The following is a 25700-nucleotide window of genomic DNA, read 5'->3' on the forward strand; positions in this document are numbered from 1 at the left end:
GGGTTTCACCGTGTCAGCCAGGATGGTCTCGATCTCCTGACCTCGTGATCCGCCCGTCTCGGCCTCCCAAAGTGATGGGATTACAGGCTTGAGCCACCGCGCCCGGCCTCTGTGACATATTTCTTTGTACATTTCTGGATCAAATAATGGGAAGATGGATGAACTGATGGACAGATGAATATATACACACACATCGATGTAGGAAGACAGTAAGATCGTAGTATAATGGATATTTTAATTTAACAGGAGGATAAAACTGAAATTTTGCTTTTAGAGGGAACTATTGACCTCAAATCAATGTTTTATTTTCACCTTAAGACGCATCTTTTTCTAAAAGATCCAAAGTTCACTTGAAAAACATGGAAGTCAGTTCTTGTCTTTTACCTGTCAAGCTCAATTGACTCCCTGTTATAAAAGTGAAGGCGCCGTGGCTAACGCCTGTAATCCCAGCACTCTGGGAGGCCGAGGAGGGCGGATCACGAGGTCAGGAGATGAAGACCATACTAGCTAACATGGTGAAACCCCGTCTCTACTAAAAAGTACAAAAAATATAGTGGGTGTGGTGGCGGGTGCCTGTAGTTCCAGCTACTTGTCAGGCTGAGGCGGGAGAATGGCGTGAACCCGGGAGGCGGAGCTTGCAGTGAGCTGAGATGGTGCCACTGATCTCCAGCCTGGGCGACAGAGCGAGACACCGTCTCAAAAAAAAAAAAAAAAAAAAAAAAAAAGAAGCCATACCTTTCCCACCTGACAAAAATATACCAGTGGGGTCTCCAGAAGTGTGCCTTCTCTAGAAGCTGGGAAAAGAATATTTTGAAACACTAGCCACCTTCCTCCAACTCCCCACCCCTGATATGGCCTTTACCTTCCACAGGGGAGGTTTTCAGTCTACTGCAGAGATTCTGTACACCTCCATAGTGGACGTTAATCTGGGTCAGAGCATCCCTCGAACGCAGCTCCATGAGCTTCCTCAGTTCCATTACTGTGCAGCCAAAGTCCCCTTCACGGCTCTCGGCCATCGAGTTGGCAGGCAAGACACGGTCTGATGGGTTCGTCATTTTGCCTGTTGTTACCAAGCCCCTCAACCAGAGAAGATGTAGTGTTTCCCTTCAACTGACCAGTGTCTCCTGCCTTCCTGTCTCAACTTCTTCCTACTTCTTGCTTCTCTGGGGGCCCAGTGAGGGAACAGATCGAATGTATCTTGTGTAATAAGCTCCCGAGTAGCTGTCCGAAGTCTAGATCCTTTCTTCTGTATGAAATCTGGCAGCGAGAGGAGGAAGAAGATGGGGGAACTGAGTGGAAGGTGGACTCCGTGTCACGTTGATTGGTGTCCCCAGGTGGTGATGATAGTGGTTGTCCAGGATAGGTAGGTTCCTAGCTTAGACCAACTTGCCCAGATGAAAGTGTAAACAGGATGTGCATGTTACCATGGCAGCAACCTTAGCAACAACCAGCAACTGTAGTGGTAGAGAGGCATCAGGAGGAGGAAGAGGAGAGCTTCCTGGATACTGATGACAACTGGATCTCTGCAATAAAGGTTCAAAGATAGACAAAAAGAAACCATTAGAGCAGCCAGGAGTATCCAGCATCTGCAAGGGCAAGAGGTACCCAGTCTAAGCACAAGGGTTTAAGTGACAGTTGAGGTCTGAGCTAAACTGATAGCTGAGGCCTGAGCTTAGGGAGCTGACTCAGGAGAGGCCCGTTCCTCCCTGGGAGGCCCCCGCAGACTGCAAACCCCAATGTAGAGGAGTAATTTCAATATACCCTAGTCTTTACATCTCACCTCTCCCAACCAAGCAACATAAAACCCACAGCTTCAGAAACTTGGAAATAAATGGTTACAACCTCTAATGGCTCTAGTGTTTTCCCTGTCTATTTGAGGGACCTGTGACAGGATACTTTATTCTGACATTATCTATAAAAGATGAGAAGAGGTCAGAAAAAGGAGTTCAGATCTAAGTGATCTGAATGGTTGCCTGTCAGTCGGCCTACCTTTCCCACACCCCACACTCTTCCCACTCCCAACACACACATTTACACACAAGGAAGACAACCTGATAGAAGATGTCAAAATCCTCCAAAGCCCCTTAGAGTACTCAGCTTCCAGGTGTATGGAAATTCTGTAGCCTGTTGCAGGTGTCAACCTGGCAGGCACCAATTTTGGTCTCGAGGCTAAGCTCCACCCTACTCCAAGAGGCTTTTGGGGAGAAGAGGAGAGTAAAATGCTTTGTCAGTTGGCGATACAGGGTGAACCTTTTTTTTTTTTTTTTAGTAAGGGGGACAGAAGGACCTCTGAGGAGGAAAGATAGGGAGTTTGAAGCCTGAGCATTAAAGTTTCTCTGGAGTGGGAGCGATAAGACACCTCTCAATTCAGATAGAGGACAGGGCCACAGCAAGGTCAGCAGGGAAGACAAGCTAGCCTGTGAGTAAGCACCAGAGTCTCACTCATCTCAATAAAGGCACCAGAGAGAGGCCAGCATTTCTCCCCTTAGAAAGATGCATTACCTCTCATGCATGCTAACTAGGGGGTGTGGTGGAGCTATGTGTAGGTGAGGATACAGAGGGCTGAAGGTGGGAAGAGAACTTATCCTGAGGCCCCTTCTCAGTTTTAAAGTGGGGCCGCTGTGTGTCATAACACTGACAGGTGTCACTGCCACACAATCAGCCTTTCAAATGTGAAGGAGCTCTTAGCACAGCACCAGAACATGGGACCCCAGCCCCAGTTACATAGTCCCCACTGATGACTTCAGTTACCAGGGGGTGGCAAGGAGCTCTGGCCAACCTCTCTGTAATAAATAGATGCCACCCTTACTTCTAGAAGGTGAACAAAGAAGCACAAGAACTATCAGATAAGGGACTTGATTCTTTTATCAGTGATCTCCTCCAAAGTCACGTGTAGCCAAAGTCTTTGCCAATTCCTGACAATCTTCTTCCCAGAAGCTTCCACAGGGATGCAGGTTGATTTATACTCCTCCCTCTCCCAATTTGCCCCTTGCCTCCTGTTCCTCTCATAGATTTTTAGCACTACTCTTGACTCACAAAGAGTTAAAAAGCAGGGTTCTATTTGTTTTAAAATATCATAACCCCTTCTTATCTGGGAAATAAGAAGATCCACAAAGAACCTGAGGCAATGTGTCAAACTCCCTTCATTCCGACTGGTGTAGGAACAGGCAGGACCACAGAGTTTTCACCCCAGTTCAGCTTCTCCAAGCCTGGAAGAAATGGGAAGAGCTCTAGCAGCAAGAAACCCATCTTGACCCTCAAGTAGAACTTCTTCACCTTTCAAGAGGATGTTGGGAACAATGCTGATAGTGTTGAACTAGGAATCAGAGGATTTTACCTTTTCTGTCTTCACCCACTACAATGTTTGCTCCAGGAAGATAGGGATGTTACTTAGCCTTTTCAGGACTCGGTTCCTTCCACCTTTAGTTGGGTAGAGAATGGGCCCTGTCTTTTCGCACCACCCTAAGAAAGTGATAAAGGAATGGAATTATAGAAATAGTCCTTGGAAATCTTAGATGAAAGCTGTCCAGTGTGCAGAATAGGACACTTAAGTGATGGGAGAAAGCCTAATTTGATCTTAATGAACTTTTGTTATCAAGCCCTTTAAGTAGAAGAAAAATAAGCTCCATGTGCCCTTCCATCTTTCCTTGCCAGGGAACCCCCCACTGCACAAAAAGAATGGAATATTCTAGGGCAGCTTCATTAACAAAAACCATTAGCTAGGTTATAACCATTAGCAGTAACCACCAGCATACAGGTTCTTGAGTCTCCTGAGAATTAGAAAAGACAGTCTGAGTCAGAATTCCTTCCTTATTTTTTCTAAGAAAGAGTCTCACTCTGTCACCCAGGCTGGAATGCAGTGGCACGATCTTGGCTCACTGCAACTTCCACCTCCCAGGTTCAAGTGATTCTCCTGCCTCAGCTTCCTGAGTAACTGGGATTACAGGCACCCACCACTATGCCCAGCTATTTTTTGTGCTTTTTTGTTTGTTTTTGAGATGGAGTCTCGCTCTGTTGCCAGGATGGAGTGCAGTGGCGTGATCTCAGCTCATTGCAACCTCCACCTCCTGGGTTCAAGTGATTCTCCGGCCTCAGCCTCCCAAGTAGCTGGGACTACAGTTGCATGCCACCATGCCCAGCTAATTTTTGTATTTTAGTAGAGATGGCGTTTCACCATGTTGGCCAGGATGGTCTCGATCTCTTGACCTTGTGATCCACCTGCCTCAGCCTCCTAAAGTGCTGGGATTACAGGGGTGAGCCACTGCGCCCAGCCAATTTTTTGTATTTTTAGTAGAGATGGGGATTCACTCTGTTGGCCAGGCGGGTCTGGAATTCCTGACCTCAAGTGATCTTCCTACCTCAGCCTCCCAAAGTGCTAGAATTACAGACATGAGCTACCACACCTGGCAGAATTCCTTCCTTACTTTGAACCTCTTTTCAGAGTACCAAAGAGGAGAGATTCTTCCACTTCCATAGACAACTGATGGAAAAGGTTATGTAAGATTAGAACACATGGGGCTGAAGAACACATGTGGAAAAGAATGAAAAGGTTTGTTTGCCTCAGGCTGATCTAGAGAAACACACAGTAGGTCAAGCACTAAGCTGCTGGCACAAAGTCCAAAGGGCAGTGCAGAGTTGGAGCCCGAGGTTTAAGGTGGGATCTCTATAATATTAGGAAGAATATCATGATGTCCGCACTTCTGAGTTTTGAGCTCTCTGGAGTATGAGCTCTCTGCAGCTGCTGAGCTTGCCTGGCCCCTAATCTGCCAAAGAATAATCTGAAGGTGCTCACACCATCTCAGCATCAAATGCGCTGCTCAGACACCTGGAAGGTACTACCTCTTGTCAGGTAAGGGTTAGTCATTCAGCTTGGGGCGTTCTGAGTAAGGTATGTGCTCCCTCCTCTTTTCTAGTATTTTGCAAGCCTAAGAGATGATAGGATAGAAGAGCGAACTCTCTCATCTCTTCCTCCTAGGGCAAGAAATTACAATGCTTTACATGATCATTAAGACAACATTTTACTTTTTTCCTCCTAAAGTCCTAGAACATCTGTTCTATAATTTGTAGATGACATGTGAAAGCATTGGTCATATCAATTCTAGCTAGGACAGCTGTGACCCTCACCTTACAAATGAAGATACAAAGGTCCAGGGAGATAAAAAAGTGGTTTGGTCTTAACAAGTCAGTGGTCTTGACTGCCTGGCGCTCTTTTTGTTACACTTTACTCCTTCTCTTGAGCCTAAACCTCCTCATTTTCTGGCAAACTTCTAAGAGGCCCTCTAAAAGGCAGGCATCTGTCAGGTGCAGTGGCTTCTGCCTGTAATCCCAGCACTTTGGAAGGCTGAGGCGGGAGAATCACTTGAACTCAGGAGTTCGAGACCAGCCTAGGTAACATGGTGAAACCCTGTCTCTACAAAAAATACAAAAAGTAGCTGGGCATGATGGTGCACGCCTGTGGTCTTAGCAAGTTGGGAGGCTGAGGTGGGAGGGTCATTTGAGCCCAGGAGGTGGAAGCTGCAGTGTGCAGTGAGCTGTATTCATATTACTTAATTTCAGCCTGGGCAAACCGAGTGGGACCCTGACTTCCAAAAAAAAAAAAAAAAAAAAAAAGCCTCTAGAAATGAGGAGCTGCCAGAGACAAGAACCTTATGTTCTAAGTCACCAAACTGTAAACACTAATCAGACACACTTTCCTCCAATTTTGTCCAAGGAATCTTTCACTCTTAGCTTTCCCAGGGTGCTAAAGAAGAAATACATCCCCAAACTATGAGGAAAAAGAATGACACCTCATACAGGTCATAGAGTGGGTATATTTGAAAATATGAAAGGAACTCACCCCGAGTCTCCCCGCTACTAAATGCTCCTATCGAATGTGATATGATGCATAAAAATGGGAGAAAAGAAACAGGAGGGGCCAGGGGCTAGGGCTTCAGGCTGCTGCAGCACTGCAGATAGACCTGCCTGGAATAACAAGAGGCTCTGGTTCACTTTGGCCTCTGGGCTACAGGCTGGGTCTGTTCAGAGGAGCAGACACTTCCCTGCCCTGCCCTACTCTGTCCTCCCCAGTGGGCTGAGAGCCTCTGTTCAGGAGCAAGCTGGTAGCACTTGGAGACACTCTGGCAGGGGTGCCAGCATCCCTGCCAGGCATGACTTGAGGGGTGAGGAAGGGCAGACCTCTGGAGAGGGGAAGCAGCCTGGTCCCACTTTAGAATGCACCCAACTACAATATAAAACCTGCTTCAGGGCCGGGCGCGGTGGCTCATGCCTATAATCTCAGCACTTTGGCAGGCCGAGGCAGTTGGATCAACTGAGATCAGGAGTTTGAGACTAGCCTGGCCAACAAGGCGAAACTCTGTCTGTACTAAAAACAGAAAAAATCAGCTGGGCGTGGTGGTGAATGCCTATAATCCCAACTACTGGGATTCCCAACTATTGGGAGGCTGAGACAGGAGAATTGCTTGAACCTGGGAGGCGGAGGTTACAGTGAGCCGAGATTGTGCCACTGCATTCCAGTCTCGGCGACAGCGAGACTCTGCTTCAGAAAACACACACACACACACACACACACACACACACACACACACACACACTTTAGGAGCCCCTCAGAAAATCCGTAGTCTTTTTTTCTGACTTAGAATCAGTCTCCCTCATTCCAAGTGAGGCTCTACTTCTCCCTATACTCAGGAACAGGGATGTGGGATTGGAGAGGTTGGAAGGGAGGGAAAAAAGATTTGTTGAGCACCTTCCATGTGCTAGGGGCCATCCTAGGGACTTGATATGAAAATGAGAAATTATATATATACCCCTATGTATTAGGTAGTGCCTGGTATAGTGGCTGATCCACACACTGTAGCTATTATCAGTCTTACATATACTGTTTCACTGAATTCTCACCAACAACCCTATAAGAAGGACCTCTCATCTTATAGCAGGGAAATATAGATTCAGAGAGCCAGGATTTGTGCCCTAATCTGAATCCAAAGCCACCTTGCCTCAAGTACGAGAACAATGATATAAAAAAATGGAAACAAAGCTATGAACTTACTTCCTAAACCTTGAAAAGAAGGCTCACATAAACCCATCTGTCCCTTGTTCCTGACTCCTAAAAGGCTCTGAAATAGGTCAGGGAAATAGCTACCTCTTGTGAACTTTATGGGAAGGCATAGAGATAGACCCAAAGCTTTTTGGGAGCAGATACCCTCTGCTCCCCTTTTTCTTCCCCTCCCCTCACCCCACCCCCACCCCAAGCCAGAAAGCACTGGGCTCTAGATTGCTGTGAGTCCAAGCATATCCAATTCCCGCCTGGAGAGCCCAGCAGTGGGGATGAGGGCTTCCTCCACTCAGTCATCTCATGCCCTTGGCCTTGCTCCCCATGGTGATCTGGGAGAAGCACAGAGGGAGATCCTGCTCTGCGTTCTCTGTCTTTTTTCCAGCAGGGCTGTTTCCTGTGTACTACCTGGGAGGGTTTAAGCTCTACTCCTCTCTGGCACTCTGACACTTCCAAAAGGACCGTGCCCTATCAAGAAAGCTGGCAAGAACCTGACCATGGTAGGCTGCCTAGCCTAAAACATCCCTGGCTAGCCCTTCTCTCCAGAGGTGTGAGTCTCGGGCAGAGGCTGTTCTGCCCGCCTCCTCATCACAGGCTCCTTATTTCCATGACCCAGATTCTAGTTCACCCTGGCCACTTCCCATCCCTCAGGTCTGACAGCCATCCTCATCACAATCCTGGGTTCTTCCTTCCCTCCCCAAGTCTGCCCTGCCCTAATTGCTCCTTAAATGCCAACTGGTTTGCAGAAGCAGACCAGAGCACATGCCCTCCTTCAGCCTACTGAGGCCCTTTGGAGGCACGGGAACAAGGTCAGAGGCAGCATGTGTTGGCTAAAGTTCAGGTGGTGGGTGGCACTACTTGTCATCATCATCCAACAGCCACATCCAACTCAGGAAGCCAGGTGAGGGCGGGTACACCAAGCCAGGCCTCTGGCCTCACCATGGGATAGTATACCATGGCCTGGTCAGGGAATCTGATGCTAATTTTCAGCTAGCCCCTAGAACTTAGCCTCCTGGGGGTGGGGTACTCCCATCCTGAAGTTCTGGGTTCTGGTTCATGTCTCCTTTGCTCTTCCCTCTCCCTCCTCTAGTCCTTCCAGGTTGCTGATCTCTGCTTCCAGTCATCTCAGGACAGCCCCCTTTCCCAGAGACCCAAGGAAAGCCCACATCCTTTTAGTCTTTGAGAAAACAGATTTGAGAGGATGTCATTCGCAGGTTCAGTTCTCTCCTTCTGAAGATAGAACACCACTTCCTGGTTAGGAGGTGGTATCCATGGACCTCCCTCACTTACTTTCCCCTCTCCAAGTCTGCTACTCTGACGGCACCTTCTTCAATTCCACCGCAAAAACGTAGTGCTAAAGTCAAAGCATCTATCTGGAGAAAAAGTGTCACTCCTAGCCCCTGGGTCTCAGGAATCCAGAATTCATCCCTCCTCCCCAGAACCACCTGGTACTTTTTGGTCAAACTACATCTGTGCATGCTGTGGACCCAGTCATCTAGTCCTGGCTACATCTTCCAAAGAAATTCTCGTCCAGGGCCTGGAGGGGGCATGTGCAAGGATGTTCACTGGAGCATTATCTATGGCGATCTGAGATCCAAAAAATAAAAACACTTCCCAGTCTTGGAGTGGCTGTGTTGTCTAGGATATGCTGTGTAGTGACAATGGTGGCAAAACTTACCAGTTCTGGCCAGATGCCTTCAGAAGGCAGGGAGAAGTTAGGATCCACAGATAGCAAAAGCTTTCTCCAAACAGCGATACCAAGAATGGACCCAAGGTTGACAGCCTGATCCTGATCACCTGGTCTGCTAAGATCCAACCCATGTCACAGGCTCTAAGAACCACCAAGATGAAGACAGAAGGCTCCAGGGCATGGGCAGGGAAACAGTGTGGTGGGAGGAAGCAGGAATGTGCCTGGGAGGGTACTGCTGTCCCCCTGACCCCTGTCCACTGGCTCCATCTTGAAATGGCATCAATATTATCAAGAAGAGGCCAGTGGCTCATGCCTGTAATCCCAGCACTTTGGGAGGCCGAGGTGGGCAGATCACCTGAGGTCAGGAGTTTGAGACCAGCAAAACCCCGTCTCTACTAGAAATACAAAAATTCCATCCTGGCTAACATGGTGAAACCCCATCTCTACTAAAAATACAAAAGATTAGCCAGGTGTGGTGGCACATGCCTGTAGTCCCAGCTACTCAGGAGGCTGAGGCAACAGAGTTGCTTGAACCCGGGAGGTGGAGACTGCAGTGAGCCAAGACCGCACCATTGCACTCCAGCCTGGACAGAGTGAGACCCCATCTCAAAAAAAAAAAAAAAAAAAAAAAATTAGCCAGGCGGGGTGTTACATGCCTGTGATCCCAGCTGCACGGAAGACTGAGGCAGGAGAAACGCTTGAACCTGGGAGGCAGGGGTTGCAGCGAGCTGAGATCGCACCACTGCACTCCAGTCTGGGTAACAGAGTGAAACTCCATCTCAAAAAAAAAATTTATCAAGACAAAGAAGGGCAGTCCCTCAGGCCCAGAGCCTTGGAAAAGCCAACCCCTTTCAAATTGTGTGAGTCACACTGGCCTGGGTCACCTCTGTGTCCTCCAATGACTCAGAGGGTGTATGGGGTGGAGGTAGGGGTGTTCACAGCAAGCTAGAGCTCAAAAAAATGTAGAGGATGAAACAGCAGCACTCATCATTTCCTTCAGTTGTTTAAGGAGGACAAGAGCCACCTTCAGGTGGAAGTGACAACGCCATCTGAAAGGTCTGTTGTTTAACAAAAGGGGTACTGGCAGCCTCTCCTGACCCCGTTCACGCAGGATAAGAGTTAGCAAGGATAACTGCTTCTCACTCCTCAGAGCTGCGGCAGGAAGCTTCTAGGCCACAGACAGGACGCAGCCCTCCGGCAGCAGCGTTCAAGTATTTCGTATATGCACTCCCTTGGACTACATAGACTGTCTGTCTTGGGGCTGCTGTGGCTTTCCATATTCTGGTTTCAAGGGAACAAAGGGGCTTTTTAGCAGCTGGATTGGATCCTAGGTTATTTTTAGAAACGAATTTCAGCAGAATCATGTTATGCTCATGGAGAGGGGTCATCTCCCTGGGCTACTGGGTCGGGACCTGGTTGTTCCCAGGCTTCAGGTTCTGGTGGAGCCCTCAGGACAAGGGGGAAGAAGCTGCCTGGCCACAGACTGAGGAGGCCACATCTCATCCACCAAAAGCGAGCACCAGGGGCAGCTGCTCTGCCCCCAGGCATTCAGCAGGAGAGGACGCAAAACAACATTCCTGTGGCCCAGACGCTAGTCAGCATGTCCCATACTGGTCATCAGGCCTGGCTGCTCCCATTCCCTTTCTCTCCTCTGACAGTCTCACCTGTACAGAGTACAGAGAACCTCCCATCCCCACTTTACCTATTCCAGCCTTCTCTGGGCCGGTTTCCTGGAAGTCACAGGCAAATGAACGAGGGCTCCATGCTGAAAAGACAGTGCTTATTAAAAAAGGGGGCCAGGAACGATCCCTAATAACCTGCCACCCCTCTGCGCCTGTTTTACTCTTCCTTGTTCACACATTGCACAGACAGGATTCATTCAGTCAGCCTCGGGCTTTGGAAAGTGGACTGATCATGCTTTCTTGCACTTGAGTAATGCTTTCGAGCCGTGGTTCTCAAACCCAGAGTGAGCACAAGGATCTCCTGGAGAACTGGGGCAAACCTGTTGGCCCCCTCCCTGCCAACTCCTGAGTTTCTGGTGCAGAAGAACGGAGATGAGACCTGGGAAGGTGCATTCCTAACAAGTTCCTTAACACGGTGAGCAGTTGCTTCTGGTCTGGGGACCACACTTTGAAAATGCTGCGAGGTTCCAAAGCATTTCCATGAACCCCTTCAGCTCCAGGCTGACATGGGAAGGCACCGGAAGGTCTTGCCATGTATCTCCTTCGCTCTTCCCTCTCCCTCCGCTAGTCCTTCCGGGTTGCTAATCTCTGCTTCCATTCATCTCCAGACAGCCCCCTTTCCCAGATAGAACCCCGAAAAAGCCCACTTTTTTCAGTCTTTGAGAAAACAGACTTGAAAGGATGTCACTCAACAGGCTACAACAGAAGCCAAAGTCTATTTGAAAAGTTAAAACAAGCCACCTCGTGAGGTTCAGAGAGACACCCAGGCCCCTTTCAGGTTCCAGTGGAGCAAATGCCCTCCCAGCCCTGTCTTCTATCTCCACAGGAGATGAGCTATGCTGGGGCCCATACACAGGTGAGGGGAAAACGAAGACAAAAGACACCCGCTGCTCACTTTGGCTCCCAAAACATTACTGCCCCGGTCGCCTCTGGAACCCAGGCTGCCTTTCCCCTGCCCACGGTTCCACAAGAAGCGCCAGACCCACCGCCTCCATAACACCTCTCAGGGAGTACCTGCCTGCTGCTCCGAGGCCAGGCCGGCCAGCAGCAGCTGCTGGTTTCCAGGCCAGTTGACAGGCTGTTATAAACAGTCGCTTTAGGTTGCTATGGCAAAGCGAGTGTGCAGCCCAGCGACGGCAAAGCTATTTATGTGCCTGTAATGGCAGAGTGGTCTGTTTTTTATTATTTTACTTTTAAAGTTTTCCTTTCCCAACCCCCTAAATCAGCTTAAAAAAAAAAAAATAAAAGAGCCACCACAACTTTCTCAGGAACAAAAAGAGGATAGCCAGAAAATAGAGCCTATGACTTGAGCCAGGAAGGGGATGATGGAAGCAAGGAGTATGGGAGAGCTCCCTTCCAAAAGGGAATGTGCGGCCTCTGGCCACACAGGCCTCTAATCACTTAGGAACCAAAGCCCTGCCTCTGGCTCAGCTCCTCAAGGAGAAATGCCAAACCCCAGGGTCTTCTCACCTCACTGCACTTATATTACCGAGAAGAGACAAAGCCACTTGGTCTTCTTGCTCTAACAGCAGCACTCCTCCATTCCCCCAGCCCCCACCAGCTGCCAGTATCAAGGGAGGAAGATGCGGAGGATTCACCAGGGGTGGTGGGAGGAGAGCTTCGAAGCCCCCACCCCTCCCCCCAGGCAAGGAGGCTGCTCACTCTAGCTGGAGGGTTGCAGGGAACAACCTCTAAAGGTGCCTCTGAGGAGACACATGTTTCCTCCACTTCTACAGAGAACTTTCATCCAATCCTTTCTCCTTAGCTTTGGGGTGAAGGGCTACTTCTGCACAGCAAGACTCAAGATTTTAGTCAAGGTGGTGAGGACCCTTAGCACCACGGAGTTGGAGTCAGCATGCGAGGTTCAGATGCTGATGGATGGATGAGTAACAGTGCGGCTGATTCCTTCCTAGACACATATGTCTCAGGCACCAGAGACATGGGAAAGGTTTTTGGCCGAGGGGTGTTAAGGAGTGATCAGAGGTCAGTCTGCATCTATTGGATGGAAGCACTATGGCCCTCTGCCTTGACTCCCTCAACCAAAACTAAAATAGCAAAGAAGAAAAGAAATAACGGCCATAGATGGTTCAAGATGGGCAGGAGAGGCAGGCACGGTGGCTCACGCCTATAACCCCAGCTCTTTGGGAGGCTGAGGAGGGAGGATTGCTTGAACTCAGGAGTTTGAGTTCAGCCTTGGCAACACAGCGAGACCTATTTTTTAAAATCTAAACAAAATAAAGAAAAAAAATGAAGGTCAAGAAAGTGGGAGTGACAAGTCCATGTGGTAATTAATCACAGGCATGCACACACTCACACACAACTGAGCTGAAAGCGTGAACTGACTAATAAATATGCTATAGGTCGTCAATCACTAAACAGCATGTGAGTAAGAGAAAGAGTCACCTTTCAGAAACAGCTAGTTGGAATATAAAGATGCTGCAGGAATTTATAAACCCCTTTTCTCCACCTTATTCCAGCTTCTTTTGAATGGGTATACACTTATTAGGAGATTAAAAACCTCTTACTGCTGACAGACATATTAACCAGATAAAAATAAAGTTAGGGCAGTGTTAAAAAGAACAAATAGAATAGACTGTTCCATTTCCTCCCATCTCATAAGATAACTGAATGTCTCCCAGATGCCACCATGGCTCAGAAAGGATATAGATGAGAACACTCCCCACGGGGAGGAGAGAGGGCAGGAGAAGGGGGAAGACACTGATGCTCCCATCAGGGAAGCATCCTTCTGGTGCCCCAGGAGAGGTCAAAGTCCTAACTGACAGCCCTGGTTAGCTCATAAGCTCTTGTTGGAGAAATCAGAACTTGGGATAAAAATCAGTCTTGGCAGCACCTTGAGGTCAAAAGAGCAGAGCAGGCACTATTTCTAAACCTGTCAAACCAACTATCATCAGCATCCTAGTTCCTATAGGGTAGTGAGGAAAGGGTCCAGAGATAAAAAAGGTATAGTCCTGGACTGTTGGGTATAGGCTGATGGAAAGGCACTAACCATGAGTTAAGGTTCCAGATAAGCTGTGCTTCTCTTCCTAAGCTTAAGAGTATGAACTTGGCTGGGCACGGTGGCTCACACCTGTAATCTCAGCACTGTGGGAGGCCAAGGTGGGTGGATCACCTGAGGTCAGGAGCTAGAGACTAGCCTGGCCAACATGGCAAAACCCCGTCTCTACCAAAAATACAAAAATTAGCCAGGTGTGGTGGCACATGCCTGTGTTCCCAGCTACCTGGGAGGCTGAGGCAGGAGAATCACTTGAATCAGGGAGATGGAGGTTGCAGTGAGCTGAGATTGTGCCACTGCACTCCAGCCTGGGTGACAGAGTGAGATTCAATTTCAAAAAAAAAAATTAAAAAATAAGAAAGAGCATGAACTCAAGCAGAGTGGCCATTACTTGGGAAGACATAAAAAGACAAAGAGAGATGCAGACATGTTTCAGTGTCCCAAGGTAGAGTGAGCTTCCAAAACTCATGGACTAGAAAGAACATCTATTCAAAGGGCTCACATCCACAGTGATGGACACAGGGCTCATTGTTGAAAGAGACAAAGGGCAGGCAAATAGGTGACTCAGCCCCAGCTGGTCATTGTTGATGGAAGTCTCTCAGGGGAGAGAAAGTGGAGCGTATTGTGTATTTTTCTTACAAGTGAGCAGAAAGGTTGTGTCATCACCTCTTTATCCCAACCTCAGCTCCAGAGCCTGGCCTAACCTGTGCAATTAATGACTGAGCCACCTCTCTCTGTTCCATCCAGCGTGCTTCCATTTCCAAGGGAAGGGAAAGCATGAAAGTCCCAGAAAGGGGCCGGGCACGGTGACTCACACCTGTAAGCCCAGCGCTTTGGGAGGCTGAGGCAGGCAGATCACCTGAGGTCAGGAGTTCGAGACCAGCCTGACCAATATGGAGAAACCCCGTCTGTACAAAATATAAAAAAATTGGCCGGGTGCAGTGGCTCACGCCTGGAATCCCAGCACTCTGGGAGGCAGAGGCAGGCAGATCACGAGGTCAGGAGATCAAGACCACCCTGACTAACACGGTGAAACCCCGTCTCTACTAAAAATACAAAAAATTAGCCGTGCGTGGTGGTGGGCGCCTGTAGTTCCAGCTACTCGGGAGGCTGAGGCAGGAGAATGGCATGAACCCAGGAGGCAGAGCTTGCAGTGAGCGGAAATTGCGCCACTGCACTCCAGCCTGGGCAACAGAGTGAGACTCCGTCTCAAAAAAGAAAAAGAAAAAAAAAATTAGCCGGCGTGGTAGCACGTGCCTGTAATCCCAGATACTCTGGAGGCTGAGGCAGGAGAATCGCTTGAACCCGGGAGGCAGAGGTTGTGGTGAGCTGAGATTGCGCCATTGCCCTCCAGCCTGGGCAACAAGAGCGAGATTCCATCTCAAAAAAGACAAACAAACAAACAACAACAACAACAAAAAGTCCTGGAAAGGGATCCAGTCTCCACAGACAATCAGCAAGACCCAGGCACCATTCCTTCAGCACTTGCTCCATCTCCCCGCATTCTTTGCACCTTAAAATTGGCGGACTGAGTGAATGGTTGAGGGCACATCTCCCTTGATCTCCAGGACACAGTCAGAGAGGTTCTGGTCCAGATAGAAGGGGGATGAGCCATCACTGAAGGAATCCATCTAATCTCCAGGGAGAGGCAAAGGTGAACACAACCCAGCTGATTCTAAACTCCCATATACACTGCTTTAAACACCACTTCAACCTCCAAGGCAAAATCTTGGTGCGATGGTTGTGGGAGGTTTGTAGGAAGTAACAGAATAAGATATTTTCTGGATTATTTCACTTCTAAAGCCTTGCGCTACCAAGATCATAAGAAGAATACCTAGCACCAAACTATTTCCACGTCCCCATTTTTCTGTATACCTCATTCCCAAACTTCTAACTTTATTATCCCGTACTTATGTGTATCCCTTCCCCTACCTCCTCCTCCCCAATCTATCTGTCTATTTCAGTCTCTCAGTCTCTCTCATTCTTTTTCCACATCTCCAGGGACAGCCTAATTGGATGGAATTTAACTCTCCTTGCCTGGATAATTTCTGAAACCAATCAGTCCTGTCCCAGTCCACAGTGGTTCACATAGTGGAAGGAGCAGGAATGTGCTGAGAAGCAAGTCAGGTACTTGTGGGGCTGTCACAGCCAGCACCAACCCAGGGCCCATCTGTGTCACTGGGGTCATGGATGATGGGTCAAAGGCATGTGGGACCAGATTCCATGAGCCAATCTGCATTCTCCCCAATCCATCTGGAGCTTGCTTGTCTAAGTCAAACATTTATGCAGGAACTAACTACACTGGAGGTAGAGATAAACAGCTAACATTGAAGACTCTAGGTAGGGGAGGGGGAGGGATAGGAGAATATTCCCATGGATTAAATACAAAAGTCAGTTACAGTAACTGCAGCCTTCTAAAAAATGAAAAAACAAAACAAACCACCAAAGTCAGGATGTAGTGTGCTCAGCCAAGCTCCCAATCTAGCATAAATAGAGGAGTGGCTTGTTGAAGGAAGTGGCCAGGAGACTAGACAGATTGAAAAGGCACCTGGGGCTACAGTCCGACCCTGGCTCCTTTCAGGGTTCCCAAGGAAGCTGAGAACTCAAGAACTGAACACAATAAGCTAGTCCTACCCAACTACAAGCTGCAAGATGGCTCCACTGTTCCACCTCCGTTCCACTCTGAGCCTACAGAGCGTGGTGGGGAATAGACATATGGACGCTAAAATCCAACCCCTGGTGACAGGCTGCTTTCTTCTCTCTTTCCCCATCACTACACAACGATTCGCAGAGGAGGAGTAGCATCACGCATCCTATCCAAGCAGAGTGAAACTTTCATAGGCATCTCATGCTATTTGCCTAACATTTGCTTCTGCAGAAGATTGCCAGAGCAAGCTTCCCCCCAGTTCCTCCAGTCTAACACGCCCTGGCCAGCTGTTCCAAATTAGCAAGATCTTCATCACCAGAGAAGGATCTTTTTCAGTGTGGGGGGAGGGGGTTGCTTTCCTCCCTTTAGGGTTCCTGTCACTGGGCCCTCTCTCTGTAAGCAGCCAGATCCTCAGAGAAGCTGAGGACACGCCAGCCAGCTCTCTTCCCTCCCTCTTCCAATGGCCAGCCCAAGAAAGAGAGCGCTCCTTCATGCGGGGGAAGTCCCACGGCAGTGAGGCTATGGAAACTTTGCCGTCTAAGGCTGTGGAATTCTTCCACTGGGCTCCTGCAGTTAATCATCGCAGCTCCCTGGATTCCCAACTTTGGGCTTTAAAAGGTAGCACCCGAGCAAGAAGGACAAACATATCGAGAAGAAAGAAAAAAAAGTTGGTGTAAGCGAAAAGATAACTACCTCCAACGCTTGTCTACTGAGTAACTGAGTAATTGTGAGAAGCGGAAAGAAGAAAAGAGCACAGGAAAAATCAGTATAGACCACACTCCAGAACATCACTCCAGATTCCCAGCGAAAGCTGCCCAGATCCACTCTCTAGAACCTACACAGAACATTGCTCCTTTGCTAATGTACTTGTAGAAGGATTACCTACGGTTGCTTTGTTTGAAACTTTCTCCTCTCAGCAGATCACCGGCTTCTGTCCCCCTTTGGAAAAAAGTGCTAGAGGCCGGGCACGGTGACTCACGCCTGTAATCCCAGCATTGTGGGAGGCTGAGGTGGGCAGATCGCTTGAATCCAGGAGTTCGAGACCAGCCGGAGCAACATGGTGAAACCCCATCTCTACAAAATATACAAAAATTAGCCAGGCATGCTGGTGCACACCTACAGTCCCAGCTACTCTGAAGGCTGAGGTGGGAGGATCTCCTGAACCCTGGAGGCAGAGGTTGCCGTGAGTGGAGATGGCACCACTGCACTCCAGCCTGGATGACAAAGTGAGACCCTATCTTAAAACAAAACAAAACAAAACAAAAACAAAAAGGTGCTAGAGAGCTCACAGTTGTGAGTACACAGCTCTCAAATATTAACTTCCAAGATGCTCAAGGTGGCTTCTTAGGCCAGGTTGTCATGGTTTCCAAGACCACAAACAGAAGTTTGGTTCAAAAGAAGGGCAGGAAGGCAACTGCCTTTTTCTCCCTAAGGGAATAGTTTCTAGAGCCAAGATGAAAGGGGGATATGGCAAAAGGAAGAGAAGTTTCCATAACAGGGCAAAGAAAATGGACAGTCTTGAGAGTTCAATTTTTCCTGGTGAGCATAGGGAGAGAGGCCTCATTTGTAGGATTATAAGGCCCTATTCAGAGGGTGAGATAAGCCTAGGAGGTTAATAGGAAGAGGAGTCAGCTTTCAACTATATTAAATGTCCACCCAACCAAACCTAGGAGGCAGGAAGAACAGAGGCCAAAATTAAGCTGCGTTGGGAAGGCGAAGGCCCTCCAAAGACTCTGAATTTTGCCTGCAAGAGGGCAGATGAGATAATTATCCCCAGAAGTGATGTGTGGAGGTGCTGTTTCCAGAATTGAGGCCTGCCTTGCTGTCCACCCCCTGCAGGTCCCCTGGTCAGGACTCTTTCAACTCTCATTTCAAAGGAGCCAGAGGAGGAGAACATTGTAAGAAACCAAAATGCTACCATTCCTCCCAGCAGGAGCTGTCAGCTGAGTGCGGCCACCTGGCCCAGGAATTCCCTTTCAGACTCATGGGCAGCTCTCTGCGGCTTATGAGAATCCCCTTGGATGCTTCCTCCTGAGCTGGTGCCAGCTTGGAAAGGAGACAGAGTTGCTCACCGCTCTGCTATACCCAGAAGCAGCAACTGTGGCACCACTGTAGGTTAATTACCACGTATGCTCCACCACCTTCTCAAAGCAGACAGGGGCCAGGGTGGGCTGACCACAAGCTAGGAGGCAGGTCAGACCTGTCACAATTTTATCACCAGTAACAACACTAGCCAATAAGTTCCTGGTCTTTTCAGGGAGCAGGTCCCCTACTTTTCCCACCAACTACGTCAAACAAGAATCCCATAATCATAGCAACGTAGATGGAAAAGTTTAAACAAATCCCCTCATTTTACATTTAAGCACATACGAGTCAAATATTATGCTGAGCACTGGATAAAAAGGCTACACAATCTTTTTTTTTTTTTTTTTAGATGGAGTCTAGCTCTGTCGCCAGGTTGGAGTGCACTGCTGTGATCTTGACTCACTGCAACCTCCGCCTGCCAGGTTCAAGTGATTCTCCTACCTCAGCCTCCTGAGTAGCTGGGACTACAGGCATGCACCACTATGCCTGGCTAATTTCTGTATTTTTAGTAGAGACAGGGTTTCACCATATTGGCCAGGCTGGTCTCGAACTCCTGACCTCATGATCCGCCTGCCCCGGCCTCCCAAAGTGTTGGGATTACAGGCGTGAGCCACCGAGCCAGGCCAAGGCTACACAATCTTGATGGGAAAGCAGGACAGGGGAAGAGACATCTGAGGCAAAGAAGTCTGTATTGGGTGTCAAAGGAAGGGCAGAAACATCTCCCATGCCTGCTTGCCTGTGCCTACCCAAAACCTCTAGGTTTTCCCCTGCCGCCAGCTTGTGGTCATCAAGTTGCTGCAGGAGAGAGCTCATCACAGCGTGGGCCTCCCCTTCAGCCTGAGCAGAAGGGGACCTTCTCTTTCCAGAGCTGCTATATACAGTCAGGTAGCATGTGCCCTGAACATGGGCACCAGGTAAGGAGGTGGTTTGGGAGATGAAATCCACCCTAAGTTTTGCCAGACGGGCCTTGCACCTGTGGGCTATATTCACCTTTCTAAAATCTTTAAAAGTAACTTAAGGACTAGCAGGTGCAGTTAACCATCAACCTGGCATTCCCTCGGGTCACCAAATCCTGAAAAATATCTCAGGAAGAAAATCAGAAGTGAATGCAGTTTGACCTGGGGATGCACCAGAGGCAGGGCTGAAGATGCCAAAGCAGGCAGCCCTGTGGGGTCTCTGCACCCGGGCCAGGCTCCTGCCCCTCACAGCTCACAGGCTCTCCTGTGACAGTCCTTCCCAAGTAGCACCAGTGCCTCTCAGCCAACCCTCCTCCAAATCCATTCTCCCTGAGCCTTCGTTTCCTCATCTAAAAAAATGGGGATCAAAAAGTCATCTACCCCATACCAAAGTTGAAAGGATTATTACTTTTTTCATGTGCAATGGCCCTTGCCCTTGGATGAAGATCAAGTATCTTAAGAAACCATTGAACAGTGAGGCACACTGCCTCTGCCCCTCTGTCAGAGCCTCCCCGTGCCTCTGGCCACCGTGTTCCTATACTTTCCAGTCCTGGGTCTGGACCCTTGGCTCTGTGTACCAGGAGGACATTGGTACTCCCCATTCACAGACTTCTCCAGAATCTCTAATTTTTGAAGCTATATCTGTGGAATCTATCTGTCTGAGGTTCCTTTTTAAGTGGTGTCAGCAAGACTGAGTAAAAAGACAGAAAAAGTTCATGACGGTAAAAGAACTCTGTGTTAAGAACTCACATTTGGGTAATGCTTCACAGTTTTCAAAGCACTCTGACATTTGATCTTTGCGACAATCTTTTCAGCCAGACAGGACTGACAATATCGTTCTTTGACAGATTTTATAACATATGGTCTTAAAGGTGAGGTGACTCACTCAATTAAGGCCATTCAACCACAGGAAGAGCATAGAAGCAGCTAAGGTTTACTCCATACTACAAGGTCCTAAAAGAAAGTGGAGAGAAGAGGCTGGGCACGGTGGCTCATGCCTGTAATCCCAGAGACTCAGGAGGCTGAGGCAAGAGGATCACTTGAGGACAGGAGTTTGAGACTAGCCTGGGCAATACAGTGAGACACCATCTCTACAAAAAATAAAAAAGTAGCTGGGCGTGGTAGCATGTGCCTGTAGTCCCCACTACTTAGGAGGCTGAGGAGGGAGGATTGCTTGAGCCCAGGAGTTTGAAGCTGCAGTAAGCTATGATCATACCACTGCACTCTAGCATGGTGACAGAACAAGACCTGGCTTTAAAAAAAAAAAAAAAAAGAGAGAGAGAGAGCAGCCTGTATAAAATAGTGGGATAATTCTAGGCCCAACCAGGACATTGGAGCTAGGGATTCGTGTCCTGATGAGCTCAGAGGATTAATACAGGTTCTCCTACTTCCTCTCAGAGGTAACAGTGAGACATGCTGAATGTACGTGTGATGTCTGTGTGTGTCATTCTTCTTGGCCATGGACACCTTGAGGGTACAGTTTGTGGTCTAGATGGAGGCGGTACACTTCCTGGTGTGGTGCTGAGGTACAAAAGGGAGGGAACAAAAAAGGGTGGAGGGAGATTAGAGAAAGAAAGGAAGAGGGCTTTTTCCCTTAGGGAATTCCCAGTCCGCACAATTCTAAATAAAGAAGACAGGACACACCCATATTAAGAAGGCCTATGATTATAGTACAGCACATCCAGAAATATTGAAGTGCATTGGGACCGGGAAAGACAAAGACTGACAAGGGGAAGAAATGCAAAAAACAAAAGCAAATACAAACCCGAAACACATAAACGGGAAACAAAATGTTGCTCTAGAGTCTTTCCACCCTTTAAAGGCCTTCAGTATTGAAAGGAGGGAATCTTTAGGGTCAACAATAGGGTCTTTCCCTAGGAAGGCAGGCAAAGGCAAGATTGTGGCCCCAGATAATCACTTCTCTCTAGCTAGCACTTCTGGGTTCAGATGATGTCATGCGCATTAAGTATTTGTCGAGAAAAGAGACCTCTGGAAGGGTAAAACCTCAGGACGGAGTTTATAAACAGCACACTCAACTCCACCTGTCTTCCACCATCTGGGAGAGTGACCCTCCTCAGTTTCCTGCTACAAAGAAAGAGCAGGCTATTCTCTTCATATTACTGCAAAGGATGATATACCCAAAAAATGTGATTAAAAAAAGGAGGGCCTCCATGGGCAGATGAATGGACAAACAAGTGTGGCACATCCATACGATGGAATTATTATTCAAGGAAGGACGTTCTGACACATGCTGCCACACGGATGAACCTTGAAGACATTATGCTAAGTGAAATAAGCCAGTTGCACATACACAAATAAATAGGGTATAATTCTATTCATATGAAGTATGTAGAATAGGCAAATTCATCGAGACAGGAAGTAGAGTGGAGGTTCCCAGGGGCTGCATGGAGTGAGGAATGGGCATTATTGTTTAATGGGTACAGAGTTTCAGTTTGGGATGAAGGAGAAGTTCCAGACATGGATGATGGTGATGGGAACCCTACACTGGGAATGTAGTTAGTCCCACTGAACGGTCTACTTAAAAATGGTTAAGATAAGCTGCGTGCGGTGGCTCATGCCTGTAATCCCAACACTTTGGGAGGCTGAGGCGGGTGGATCATGAGGTCAGGAGTTCAAGAACAGCCTGGTCAATATGGTGAAACCCTGTCTCTACTAAAAATACAAAAATTAGGCCGGGCGTGTTGGCTCACGCCTGTAATCCCAGCACTTTCGGAGGCCGAGGCGGGCAGATCACGAGGTCAAGAGATCGAGACCATCCTGGCTAACACGGTGAAACCTTGTCTCTACTAATAATAGAAAAAGAAATTAGCCGGGCGAGGTGGCAGGCACCTGTAGTCCCAGCTACTAGGGAGGCTGAGGCAGGAGAATGGCATGAACCCGGGAGGCAGAGCTTGCAGTGAGCCGAGATTGTGCCACTGCACTCCAGCCTGGGCAAGAGAGCGAGACTCCATCTCAAAAAAAAAAAAAAAAAATTAGCTGGGCATGGTGGAGTGTGACTGTAGTCCTAGCTGCTCGGGAGGCTGAGGCAGGAGAATCACTTGAACCTGGGAGGTGAAGGTTGCAGTGAGCCAAGATCATGCCACTGCACTTCAGCCTGGGCGACTGAGTGAGACTCTCTCAACAACAACAACAACAAAATGGTTAAGATGGCAACTTTTATGTTCTGTATATTTTATCACAGTAATTAATAAATAAATAAATAAATAAATAAATAAATAAAAATAGGAGAAGAAAGAAGAGCAAATGGAAGACTCATGCTGGTATAGACAGGTGAGAAGGGTGGAGAAGGGAAGAGCAGAGCTAAGTTCCAGACGTGGGACCAGCAGCTGCTGTCAGCGGGGCTCAGACCCATTGTGGTAATGGAGGTGCAGGCCAGTGGGGCACAGGTCAGTCACCACAGACATGCCCAGGGCTGGGAGCCCACACAGAGCCTGGCACAACATCAAAGAACGCAAGGGACCTGGCAAAGCTGAGTGACAAGGCAAAGGGGCGGAGAAACAGACTGGGCTTTCTGAATACCATGCAGTGTGTTTGTGTGTGGTGGGGGACAACAGTGGGAGTGCACTGAGGGTGGTGGGCATAGGATAGACAAATCACCTTTTTAAAGAGCAGGAGAGAGGCATCTGTGTTCATCCTCTCCTCTCCCAAAGTCACCCTATCATCAGCTCAGAGAACACAGGCACCTGGTTAGAGCAGGTACAGCTAAGGCTTTCTTGATCCAAGACGGAGAAGTAAGTCTCCAGGCTTTTTGATCACTCTGTATTAGTATCTCATCTGATCCTCTCAACGACCTTGGGAAATGGGTCATATCACTCCCATTCTACAGAGGAGAAAACTGGCTACATAATTTGTCTAGGCTCACACAGTAAGAAGACAAGCCAGAATCCAAACCCAACTTTGGCAGAAGCCACACTTTTTTCATAATACTGCCTTTGAGTTGCTTTCCAGACATGAGAGCTCTCCTTCTCAGTGATCATTCATCTCTTAAAGTATGGTACAGTGATTAAGAGCATAAGCTCCGTGGAGAGACGGCCCAAATCCCAGATCCACCACCACCATCACTATCCATTTGACCTTGGGAAAGTTTTTTTTTTTTTTTAAGACCAAGTTTCTCTTTTGTTGCCTTGGCTGGAGTGCAGTGGCATGATCTCAGCTCACTGCAATCTCTGCCTCCTCGGTTCAAGCAATTCTCCTGCCTTGGCCTCCCAAGTAGCTGGAACTAGAGGGCCACCCCACCATGCCCGGCTAATTTTTATATTTTCAGTAGAGAGAGGGTTTCACCATGTCGCCAGGCTGGTCTCAAACTCCTGACCTCAAGTGATCCGCCCACCTCGGCCTCCCAAAGTGCTGGGATTACAGGCATGAGGCACCGCGCCCAGTCCCCATGCTCTTCTTCTTCTTTATTTTTTTTTTTGAGACAGAGTCTCACTCTTGCTAGGCTGGAGTACAGTGGTGCAATCTTGGCTCACTGCAACCTCCGTCTCTGCCTCAGCCTCCCAAGTAGCTGGGACTATAGGTGCTCACTACCATGCCCAGCTAATTTTTGTATTTTCAGTAGAGACGGGGTTTCACCATGTTGGCCAGGCTGGTCTCGATCTCTTGACCTCATGCTCTGCCCACCTTGGTCTCACAAAGTGCTGGGATTACAGGTGTGAGCCACCACGCCCAGGCCTCACCCCACCCCCCACCTCCATTCTCTTCTTACTGCTCCCTAGGAGCCTATTCATCTGCTGTTACACTGAACTGGGACCTCATTTTTTATCTCCACCACCCCAAGTGATGCATTCTCACCCCAATGGCATGCATTCTCACAAGTTTCCAACCTACTGCCTTTTGTGATAGCTATTTTTATCCCCTTTCAAGAATTGAAGGAACGGAGACCTAAAGCCCTACAGTTAACTTGTGGCGAAACTGGACCATAGTCCAAAAAACCCATGTTCTTGGCTGTTACATGACGTTTTGGCATCAGAGACAAAAAATCTACCACATGGTAAAGGGGAAAGTAGCTTGGGTTGAATTTCAAATACTTGGATTGGAATCCAAGCTCTGTGACCTCAGACAAGTTTCTGGTTTTTTTTTGTTTTTTTGTTTTTTTGTTTTTTGAGATGGAGTCTTGCTCTGCCGCCCAAGCTGGAGTGCAGTGGCATGATCTTGGCTCACTCCACCCTCCGCCTCCCAGGTTCAAGCGATTCTCCTGCCTCAGCCTCCTGAGTAGCTGAGATTACAGGCACCCACCACTACGCCTGGCTAATTTTTTGTATTTTTAGTAGAAACAGGGTTTCACCATTTTGGCCAGGCTGGTCTTGAACTCCTGACCTCGTGATCCACCCGCCTTGGCCTCCCAAAGTGCTGGGATTACAGGCATGAGCCACCACGCCCTGCTATTTATATATGTTTTTTAGCTATAGGGTCTCACCCTGCCACCCAGGCTGGATGGAGCAATCTTCCTGCTTCAGCCTCCCCAGTAGCTAGAACTACAGGCACGCACCACCATGCCTAGCTAATTTTTATTTTTATTTTTTGAGCCAGGGTCTTGCTCTGTTACTCAGGCTGGAATGCAGTGGCATGATCAGAACTCACTGAAGCCTCGGCCTCTGGGCTCAAGTGATCCTCACACCTCAGCCTCCTTTGTAGACTACAGGGGTGTGCCACCATGCCTGGCTAATTTTTAAATGTTTTTGTAGAGACAAGGTTTTGCTATGTGGTCCAGGCTTGTCTCAAACTCCTGGGCTCAAGTGATCCTCCTACCTCAGCCTCCTTTGTAGACTACAGGGGTGTGCCACCATGCCTGGCTAATTTTTTAATGTTTTTGTAGAGACAAGGTTTTGCTATGTGGTCCAGGCTGATCTCAAACTCCTAGGCTCAAGTGATCCTCTCACCTCTGCCTCCCAAAGTGCTGGGATTATGGGTGTGAGCCACTGCACCTGTCCAGAAACTATAATTTTAAATGCCTGCTTTGGGCTTGTCATTCTGACATATATTACATGAAATTATAAAGATTAATGATTCGAAGTGATTAACATAAGAGCTATTCAAGAAATGGTAATATTATTTTCTTCTATGTCACAACATTTTTTTTTTAACTGACACATTTCCTGTCATTTTCATTTGTATTTCCTTTTCATTTTTCTTCCCCTCTGCTAGTTTGGAAATTACATTATACCAAGTTTTTGAGTATTAGCCTAGAAATCTTAACATGTATTAGCCTAGAAATCTTAACACAAAGACTTCTAATAATCAATATCTTTAATTTTTTCTGTAGAAAATATAAGGATCTTAGAACACTTAAACTCCAATTACTATATTCACCTTCCAATTTTTTTTTTTTTCAGATGCAGGATTGCTCTGTCACCCAGGCTGGAGTGGTGCAGTGGCGCGATCTAGGCTCACTGCAACCTCCGCCTCCTGGGTTCAAGCGATTCTCCTACCTCAGCCTCCTGAGTAGCTGGGATTACAGGCATGCGCCACCACGCCCAGCTAACTTTTATATTTTTAGTAGAGACGGGGTTTCACCATGTTAGCCAGAATGGTCTCAATCTCTTGAACTCGTGATCCACC

General features: G+C 48.1%; 1 protein-coding gene across 1 annotated transcript in view; it reads right to left on the minus strand.

Annotated features, from left to right (window-relative positions):
* ATP2B4 (ATPase, Ca++ transporting, plasma membrane 4) overlaps positions 1-25700 on the minus strand; it is a 123483-nt gene that overhangs the window by 65416 nt on the left and 32367 nt on the right. The window contains exon 3 of the mRNA XM_011990479.1: positions 863-1523. Within this exon, the coding sequence (XP_011845869.1) occupies positions 863-1055 (193 nt within the window). The 5' untranslated portion in view covers positions 1056-1523. The remainder of the gene's footprint in view (positions 1-862; positions 1524-25700) is intronic.

Source organism: Mandrillus leucophaeus, unplaced genomic scaffold (assembly GCF_000951045.1).
Source record: "Mandrillus leucophaeus isolate KB7577 unplaced genomic scaffold, Mleu.le_1.0 Scaffold38, whole genome shotgun sequence".
In the NCBI taxonomy this organism is placed as follows: Eukaryota; Metazoa; Chordata; class Mammalia; order Primates; family Cercopithecidae; genus Mandrillus; species Mandrillus leucophaeus.